Source organism: Budorcas taxicolor, chromosome 10 (genome assembly GCF_023091745.1).
Source record: "Budorcas taxicolor isolate Tak-1 chromosome 10, Takin1.1, whole genome shotgun sequence".
NCBI lineage: Eukaryota > Metazoa > Chordata > Mammalia > Artiodactyla > Bovidae > Budorcas > Budorcas taxicolor.
Genome location: NC_068919.1, coordinates 55,961,928 through 55,972,203, shown reverse-complemented (window position 1 = coordinate 55,972,203; position 10,276 = coordinate 55,961,928). Strand labels below are relative to the sequence as shown.

Genomic DNA, 10,276 nt, shown 5'->3' with positions numbered 1-10,276 from the left:
AGTTGAGCAAAATCAAGCTCCTAATCCCATGAACTCAGACAACCCCACACTATGTTGGTTGCACTCCTACAGCACAACCCTTCCTGAAGACCAGCCCTGCCTAAGTCCCTAACCACTGGTGGTGGTGGTATTGGTGGTGGTGGTGTGCATGTGTACGTGTGGGTGTATTCACGCACACACCCACACACAGTACTGAGACACCATACACCTTCATGGCGCGGTAGAGTGGATGAGAAAGTCTGATCTCAAAGGTGTCCACTCAATGGCTCAAAATCACTATGCTCCAAACCACAAGAGAGCCAAGCACAGCGAGGATGATCACGGACTGAAGCTGTGAGATCCAGTGGTGCCTTCCCGCTCATAATTTTTCTTGCCAAGTTGTCACCTGGCTGAAGTGTGTGTCTCCGAACAAAGTTAGAATGCAGGTGAGCTATGTCTTTGGTTTCTTTGGACTATAAATAACACTTTTTTTTTTCTTCAAATATTTCTAAGTATAAACCTGCTATCTTGAGGTCCTGGTCTTTAAAAATTTTTTCTTTTTATTTAAAGCTTTTCCACCGAGGTTTCAGTTCGTGGTTATTCCTTCATGCTTTGGTACAAGTGCTTGATGAAGATGAGTTGCCTGAATTGGAGCTGCCCTCGTCCTGCCACTTGTCCAGACTCCTCCTCCTCGCGTTCATGAAGAAGTTGCTGACGGTGCTCAGCTCCAACCCCAGCTGCTGGGAAATGGTGATTTGCAATTCTTTGGATGGACGCTTATTTTCCTTGAATATTGCGTGTAGAGTTCGACGCTGGACATCAGTGAAGACCAACCTGGGCTTTTTGGGTGTGTTGCCTCTATCCTTCCCGTGTTCTTGCTCTTTCCTTTTGCATGCTGCAAAGAGACACAGAGGCTGTTAGAACAGACCAGCTGGGAGACTTGAGAGTAGAAAGGCCCAGCCCATTCAATCTGTTAGGCATTCCTCACGGCCACTTTCTATCTGCTGACCTCCATCATGGGCTGGGAGGGAAGTGTAACAAAGGCATGGAGAATGATGAGGAGATAGAGTTTTGTGAATAGTGGGCATGGGCCCTGGCTTTGACGAGTATCTGTGTTTTGTTGGTGGTAAATCAATTAACAGAGTATGGACCTTGATTACTCATCTGTGGAATGTTGGGTTTTAGATAGATGAACTTATTACTTGAATTTTTTTTGTTTATCACTATCTGTAAAGTAGATGTAAGAACATCTACCTTACTGGGTTGTGGTAAGAATATATGAAATGGTATGTAAAAGTTAATGTTAACTAGAGGGCTTCACAAACACAAAGTCTTATCACCTAGAAGTGGGTGTTGCCCTCAAAGCATCTACGGTCTGCTGCTAGTGGAATACTAAGAACCTAATTGAGGGTCTAAAAGCCAAATAAAAAGGTATTGCCTTTGTTCCCCTTCTGATTGTTTTTGTTTCCTAGGAAACAAACTAGGAAAGAGTTAGTGTGTAAGAAAACTCCATAGTGTCCTACCATGCCCATCAAACAGTTTTCCACTGATTCTTTGCTGGAATCAGGACTTGGGGAGCAGGGATGAAGTGCACTTCATCATCACTGGGGCTAAACCGTGACATTAGCCCTGTGCCTCCTTTTTGTTCTTCACAAGAATCTTGCTGTTGGAGCTGCCCTCTTCCCTCGCCTCACCTCCCACCGAGAAGGCCCATTTCCTGCCCATGCCCATACAGGCAGCTCCTGTATCATGAAGCTGCCTCGTGGCTGCTAGAGCTATTCTGGTGCATCATCCCAATGTGGTCCTCAGGTCCCCAGGGTTTGGTGCTGGATCAGGGTCTCCTCACCTCAGATGCCATACTCCGGTTTCTCAGCTAACTTGGCTCAGTAGCTTCCACCTGCCAAAGGGGCACTGAATTGCTAACGATCCCCTCCCCTCCTTCTCCCGCCCACCTCCCCCATCAATGAATCCCCGCAGCCATCCCCACATAACCACGCAACTGAAGTGAAAACAGTGCTCTCTGGCTATGCTTTCACCTTTAAGCAAGGGTTGGTGCTGTAATCCCAGTCAGTTTCCGGCCCCTCGCTGCCACCTCCCCCACTCCCACCCCCACTCCCCTGCCGCCCACCCAGTGTAGAGGTTCCGGAGCAGCCTCGGTTATCTTCACAGCTGCTAGTACACACTGTAAGGTGTACACTCGCACCACAGCAAAAGGCAGACAGGGCGTCTCCCCGGTGGAGATGGGGCCTGCCTCTCTCTCCTGTCGCCGTGGCCGGCTGCCCTACCTACTGCTGTCCCCTGCTCCCCCTGCCGTCTTTTTGTATTCCAGGCTCCTAATTCCTTACTCGGTGGTTCACCGCCTCTGGCTAGGTGCAGCCTCTGTGCTCTCCCCAGTTAGCCCTGCCCTTCAGCCTGCCCCTACCTTTTGTACCCTGCTGTTCCACAAGGTGGATTCCCCAAAAGCTTTAGGTGTCCATTTAGCACAAATCAGTTGAGCAGTCAGAGCAGCTAAAAAGCTATTGGGTACAGGTTGAAAAAGCCTCCAGTCTTCAGAGTGCAATCTGGGAGTCTCCAAGTTTTTTTTTTTTTTTTTTTCAATTATGTGCTATTTAGTAAAGAATGCTTTGAGTATTACATTCCCTTATATTATTTCTTTATACATGATATGCACTATACAACTGTGTTACAGACATTATAAATCAAACACAAAACATAGAAAATTTTAAAGGGGTAAAATAACATAAATAGATATAGAAATTCTCTTCTACAGTTGAATCAGCTTACTCAGGCCCCAGAGTGCATTTGCCTCACTCCAGGGACCACAGGTCCAATATATTAGGAAATATAAGAACAAGAATTTCAGAATGGACACGAGGGATTGTTGTTTAGTTGCTAAGTCATGTCTGACTCTTTTGCAACCCCATGGACTATAGCCCACCAGGCTCCTCTGTCCATGGGATTTCCCAGGCAAGAATACTAGGGTGGGTTGCCATTTCTTATTCCAGGAGATTGTCCATACCCAGGGACTGAACCCATGCCTCTTGCATTGGCAGGCAGATTCTTTACCAGAGAGCCACCTGGGAAGCCTGGACATGATGGGAGGCCTCTCTTTTATGTCCTCGGTTATGAAAGAGAGATTTTAGGCTAGTCAGGTCTTCTGGTACCTTTTATAACACATTCCATAGATCACTGGCTATGTCCTTTGCCCACCATGACAGAAAGCATCTACATAATGGGAAAGATTTATTAGACACCCAACTCCCTCAGAGCATTGAGCTGTATATACTGAACTAAGTGAGAGAGTCCTTCCCCTCAGGGAACCCACAGCCTTCACTGGACAACCAGATTAAGTCCCTGAAAAAATAAGCTGACTAGACTAAAGTCAAGTCTAGTTAGTTTGTGTCAACCCAAGTAGACGCATCTTTACATAATACTGATGCGCGCGGCTGGTTGATTCATTCACTTACATTCAAAAACGAATATAACACAAGCCTTTCTCTTAAGGAAGTCAGTCTAATGGTTATGTAACCTAATAACTGCAGGAGTATGACAAGAGCCTACAGGATATTATCTCTGCTTGAGGATATTAAAGAAGGCATCACACAAGAAGGATACTTATGCTAGGCCCTAAAGGATGAATAGGAGTTTGCTAGTGAGAAAGTGGGAAAACGTCATTCCCAGCAATGGCAACCCACTCTGGTACTCTTGCCTGGAAAGTCCCATGGACGGAGGAGCCTGGTAGGCTGCAGTCCATGGGGTCGCTAAGAGTCGGATATGACTGAGCGACTTCACTTTCGCTTTTCACTTCCATGCTTTGGAGAAGGAAATGGCAACCCACTCCAGTGTTCTTGCTGGAGAATCCCAGGGACGGGGGAGCCTGGTGGGCTGCCATCTATGGGGTTGCACAGTCGGACACAACTGAAGCGACTTAGCCGCAGCAGCAGCAGGGGGAGTAGCACTTGTGAAGGACTGATAAGTGTTAGGAGACTGGTGGTGGAGCAAGGTGCATGCAAGGAGGAAAGCTGTGGGGGCCAGGCTTCACACATAGACCGAGATCAGATATGAATTATCTCGTAGGTAAGGTTTGAGTAAGGCTGCTGTGCAATTGAATTTTAGTTTAGAAAACCCCCTCTGGCAGTGTTGTGGGGGGGGGGGTGGTGAGGTGGAAAGCAGCACTTCAGGACATGTATGCTGACACGTGCTACTTTGACCTCCTTTAGGACACTCATTCTTGCACCTGTTGGAAGATGCTGGTGACTCTCAGCTGAGATCCATGCTGGGAACTGCCCTTGGCCAAAGGTTATGCCATCCCAGAGAGAAGCTGAGGGGCTAGACACATCCAGGGGGGGGTTGGGGGAGTAGGGGATGGGAGCATGAGGGCAGAGGTTGAAGACAGTGGAATGAATTGGTTTAAGGCTCCTCCACACCAAACCCTTGCATCTAGTAGGGACAACTTTGAAGCATTATCCAGCTCCAGAGTACCCTGTAGGAGGGGTTGGGTTAATTTTTGCAACTTTGTTAAAGTTCAACTCCATCTGCCTGGTTGTACTTCCTCCACGCCCTTCCCTACTCAAAAAGGGTTAATCTCCATAGCCCTCTTTCTGCAGGCAAGTCTCAGAGTCTGTTTCTCAGAAAACTTGGCGTAAGCCAATTAGAAAATCAGTGTTATGAGGACCCCAAGATAGACAATGGCAGTTGAAGATGGAAAATAGGAAGCAAATTTAAGAGCTTCTTGGAAGGGAGAACCAAGAGGAATTAGTAACAACACCTTGCTGGGAGGATGGAGTTCAGAACATCTCCTAGGCTTCTGATTGGATGGTAGTAAGGGGGCCATGAGGAATGCAGATGGAGGAATGAGTTTTATGAAAGCAGTTGTCACTTCTATGAGGGACAAATCCATCTGAAGTGCATGTTGGACATCCTGTTAAAGATCTCCAATAGGTGGCTGTCCAGCAGACGGCAGAATACATGGGGCCTGGACCTCAGGGGAGAGATCTGCGTTAGGAATATAGACTGGGAGTCGTTAGGGCTCTAGACACTTCCTTGTGCAGAAGCTGGATTGGCCGAGTAAGAAAGTAGAGAGCTCTGTAGAGTGAAGAGTGGACTAAATTACACAGAACACATACCTATGTAAAAATAAATAACTGAGCATCGGGTGCAGACTCTACTTATTTATCATTCAAAAGGCAAAACTAAGGGAAATCACAAAGAGATATCTATTTTCAACCTAACTAGGGTAACCGAGGGCTTTCCAGGTGGCTCTAGTGGTAGAGAACACACCTGCCAATGCAGGAGACATAAGAGACTTGGGTTTGATCCCTGGGTCTGGAAGATCCCCTGCAGGAGGGCATGGCAACCCACTCCAGAATTTTTGCCTGCAGAATTCCCATGGACAGAGGAGCCTGGCGGGGTAGGTCCATAGGGTCACACAGAGTTGGACACGACTGAAGCGACTTAGCATGCACACACACAGGGTAACTGAATGACTTGTGTGGTCCTTAGCACTTGGAAGGACTTGGCTGAAGCTACTCCAGAGCACCCTTTCCCAAATGGCATCAGAGGCATGATATTGTCTCAAACATGAGTTACTTGAAAAGATGGCTTGCAGGCCAAGTACTTTCAGAAAAACCTACTATACATAGCCTCTTCTTCAAAATGCATAATATGTGTTTAGCACATATAATTATGTTTCTCAAATTTATTTAATTCCAGAACTCTGTTTGGTAGAGACTGTCTGTCTATGTCTTATGCAATACTAATTCTGGGGAAATGCAGTTTGGAAGTTCCTGCCCTGAGCTTTCAAGCATTGCAAATGTCACTATGTCAGAACCTGGGAAGTGGGATTCTCCTGGGGCAAGGAGCCTGGCCAACTCATTCTGTCTCTCCAAGGCAGGCTGCCATAGTGCTTGGATGTAAGGGGAGCTCAGTACTCATATGGGTACTGGATGGGGTGACTGTGATTAAATGTGTGTGGTTATATCTGGAAAGAGCTTTGTACAGAAGTTGGAGTGGCTGAATAAGAAAGTAGAGATATCTATAGAGTGAAGAGTAGACTAAAGCTTGCTGAAGGTCAGTGTGTAACCTCAGTGAGGTGCCCAGGAGAAGCAGCCCACAGAAACAAAATCATGCTTCTGGAAGAGTGTATAGAATTATAGTTGTGAGACCTGTTAAGAGAATATAAATGAGAGCAATGTTTTTGCATTTCCATGGAACCCATGTCAGGGTACATGTTGTTGTTGTTGTTTAGCAGCCTAGTTGTGTCTGACTCTTTTGCGACCCTATGGACTGTAGCCTGCCAGGCTCCTCTGTCTATGGGATTTCCCAGGCAAGAATACTGGAGTGCGTTGCCATTTTCTTCTCTAGGGTATCTTTCTGACCCAGGGATCAAACCCGCATCTCCTGCATTGGCAGTTGGATTCTTTACCACTGAGCCAGCAGGGAAGCCCCAGAGATTACCTAATATAAGGTTGAAAACCAGCAATTGGTCCATAAAAGTGTGCAGTGGATAAAGAGAGAGAATGAGAAAGTGGGAATAAAGTCTGACAATAGGAACCACTGCTTAGGGAACAGTATTGCATGTGTTTTATAGGGAAATTATATTTTTGTGTGGGTATATAGTTTTCACTAAAAATAGAGTAGTTATCACAGAACTGGACTAAAGGGAAGAAGATTCCTATTACATGCAAAAGGCAGTACTGAAGAGGGAGAAGACCCATCCCAAGTCACCTCCATGAAGGTGGGCAAGTAGATATGTAGGATGCAGTGGCCAAGTGTAATGGGGCTGTCTCAGGTGACTTTGATCTTCTCTGGGAGCCAGGTCACCTACAGTCAGTACTGTGTGGGAGACAGAACCAGGTGTGGAAGACAGTAAAAGGCAGAGAGTAATATTATGTATCACAAGATCATAAAGAATTGCTTTTTTTAAAGGCAACGCATGAGGACGTGGGCAAAGGACAAGCTTTCATCTCAGGCATGCCTGGGGTCTATGCTTTGCGCAGAGTTGGCAAGAGAGAACCAAGAGTATTTCAAGAAATATGAATTCTGAAAGATGTTGAAAGGCATTCCATGAACAATGAGTTTTGAGGTCATGCAGTTTGGGAAATGCTGAGTTAATGATTAAGCCAGCTTCTTTAATGCAGGACTTCTCTGATTAAACATGCTAATATGCACTGATGGTTTCTAGCTTATGGGGGTTCTCAAACTTATTTGATTAAGCAATTCTTTACTCAGAGATTCTCTCAGGAATGGTGTTGCTTAGAACCATGTCTCTCAAAATCTGGTTGCCAGACCCATGCTGGTCTATAAACTGTTACTGACCTGTAGCAAGATCAGAAAATTGAGAATAAACAATTAGAAAGTTTTATGGCAGTTTGACATTGCTCCAACATTCTGTGATTATTGTTCTAGTAATACATTTTTTATTGTATTATCAAAACTATTGGTCCAGAACATATGGAAATTAGAGACAAACTTCACTATACAGAGTTGAAGAAGCCCTGTCTTAGAATATACTTTATAAAACATGGTATACAGTGACATCCTAGAATCAGCTGTCACCCAAGCATTTGTGTGTCAACATATCCATTTTCCTGATATAACGAAACAAAGGACTTTACAACATCTAAACTGCTGACTGAGCTGTGCAAAAGTCTGCCAAGAATTTGTTTGGGAATAAGTAGGCACATTGCTGTACACCTGAAAATAACACAATATCATAAATCAACTATAGTTTAACAATTACAGCAAAAAGAGATCTGCTGTGCCATATTCAAAAAAATACATAGGTACAGACATGTGGGCTTGAGAGACATTTATAAAGCCAGACAGAATTATAATACAACTTCTTAAATGAACCTGAGCTCACAAGACACACGCTCAAGTCCCAGCTCTGTGGCCACTGATAGATGTGTGATCTTGGGGAAGTTACTTGTCTTCTAGAGCCTTAGTATATCCAGCTGCAAGGTAGAGGACAATGGCCTTCTTTCCTTTCAGGATTAGAATAAGCATTAGGTAAGATAAGCTATGGGCTACCCAGGTGGCACTAGTGAAGAACCCACCTGCCAATGCATGAGACGTAAGAGACGCGGGTCAAGGGTTTGATCCCTGGGTCAGGAAGATCCCTTGGAGGAGGGCATGGCAACTCGCTCCAATATTCTTGCCTGGAGAATCCCATGGACAGAGGAGCCTAACAGGCTACAGTCCATGAGGCTGCACAGAGTAGGACATGACTGAAGCAACTTAGCATGCACACAAGATCTGATTGTTGAAATGACTGGTAAAATGACAAACGCTTAGGAGATATTCTAGGTGTTTACAAATTAATTCTCTGATCTTTTCTTCTCTGATCAAGATGCAAGTGTAAACACTGAATTTACACAGCAGGTTTGGGTCTTCGCTCTGTCTCTAGCCTGTGGTATAAGCTTGGGCACATCACTTATCTCTTTTTCTGCATCCTTTCAATGAGAAGGCAGAGTTCTAAGGCCCCTGCAGGCTTTAAAGCCCTGTGAGTCAATGAGTAAACCCATGCAGTATCTCTCCTGGTGTCCAAAGTCTTATATTATCTGTTAAAAAATTTCCAAGGTAACCATACTCTGTCTTTTAGAATATATAGCCACTATGGTAACTCTTCCATTTTATCTTCTCCATCCTTTCGGCTTCTCAAAAAGAGAAGGTAGTTGCTCTGCAGGGACACCGTCCAGTTTTGCAAACAGTCCGGATCACATTCTTCACAGTGGCTTCAGACTTATGAGCTTTAGAGATGAAAATCATAACAGCAACAACCACAGACCCTGTGAACAGTTAAGCATTCTGAGCCGTTGAACGATAGGTACTTTATATTTTTGCCACTTTCTATTTTTCATTAAAATTGTAGGAAAATTGTCTGACTTTGCTTCTTGAGGTTCTTGGTATATCTGTCCCAGAGTTGGCTGCTTCACATAGCACAGAATTGTGGATTAAAGAGGACCACCACTTCCTTGGTGGTCCAGTGGCTAAGACTCTGGGCTCCCAAGGCAAGTGGCCCAGGTTCGATTGTGGTCAGAGAACTAGATCCTGCATGCCACAACTAAGAGTTCATACGCTGCAACTAAGACCCGGTGCAGCCAAATAAATATTTATTTATTTAATAAATTCATTTATTTATCAATAGATAGAAGAGGCTGTCTTCTTGGGGACACTAGTGGATGTTTCAGTGTGAACTTATGGAAAGTACACCAAGGATCCAAGTAGACTGAGGGTGTCCATTATATTCTCAGTCTATAAGGGAGGAAGGTTCTGAAAGGAGCACTGCTCTAGTTGTTGAAAGTTTTAGGTTCTGGTTCTGTCATTAATTAGTTGAATGGCTGGGTTAAATCCCTTAACTAGGCCAGTCCACATTCCTTAACTGTATAATAATGTAGGAATTTGACTAAAAACTTTACAGTTCCTTCTGGGTGCAGCCCTATGACTTGACGTGTGTAAAGAGCTTTCAATATCACTCCAGGGAGAAGACACACAGTTCAGATTTCTATGTCCTAAGTGGGCACTTGGAGAAGTGAGAGGGTTGAAGTGTTCACTCTAGCTGGCCCCCTCCCTGACACCCTGCCCTCTAGTCTCAGAATATCCCCGTGCCAGCACCATCTTCTCCCTCCTGGCAGGCGGTGGGGAGGGAAGACCTCTGGGCAGAGCACCTGCAACCAGTGAACAGTATCACTAGGTGGGACCAGAAAGCTGAACTTCATAAGCTGTAATGACAATTTGAAAAGGTCTTCTAGAAAACTTTCACTTATCCTAGTTACACTAAGGAGGAATATGGAGAACTGTGTGTGTTTGGTGGGGGTTGTAGACGTACAAACGGACAAGTGACCAAGAAGCCACAGTATCCGCTAGAGTAAGATGAGGATGGAGTCAGGTGAAGGATAAGCTGTGTGTCTCTCACTTTAGAGACGTTATTTAATTTTAGCAATAGCTTGGTGAGGTATGACATTTAATAGGAAATTTGGGACTCAACTTGAGGAGAGAACAGTTTTGACCTCAATGTTTGGATGGAGACCTCTAGAGAGGCAGGATGAAAGGACTTGAGGGGTGCCAAGACAGAACCAGGCTTTGCTGATTCAAATCTGACTTATTTGGTGATCTGCCTCTATGGGACTGAGGAAGGAGACTGTGTGCCTGCAGCTCCCCAATCACACCTGGCTTTTACCCTGAGGGTCCTTATGCTATAGCCATGTACTTTCCGCTTCCATACAACTGCTCAAGAGTCTGCTGTCCTATTGTGACTGAGGGGAGGTGGGCCAGGGAGCAGAAAGGGGAAGGCCTG

The 10,276-nt window shown here is 45.1% G+C and overlaps 1 protein-coding gene across 1 annotated transcript in view; it reads right to left on the bottom strand.

Moving 5' to 3' along the window:
- Window positions 1-584: 584 nt before the first annotated feature.
- Window positions 585-10,276, bottom strand: part of ONECUT1 (one cut homeobox 1) — a 31,344-nt gene continuing 21,652 nt past the window's right edge. The window contains exon 2 of the mRNA XM_052647144.1: window positions 585-874. Coding sequence (XP_052503104.1) covers window positions 585-874 — 290 coding nt within the window. The remainder of the gene's footprint in view (window positions 875-10,276) is intronic.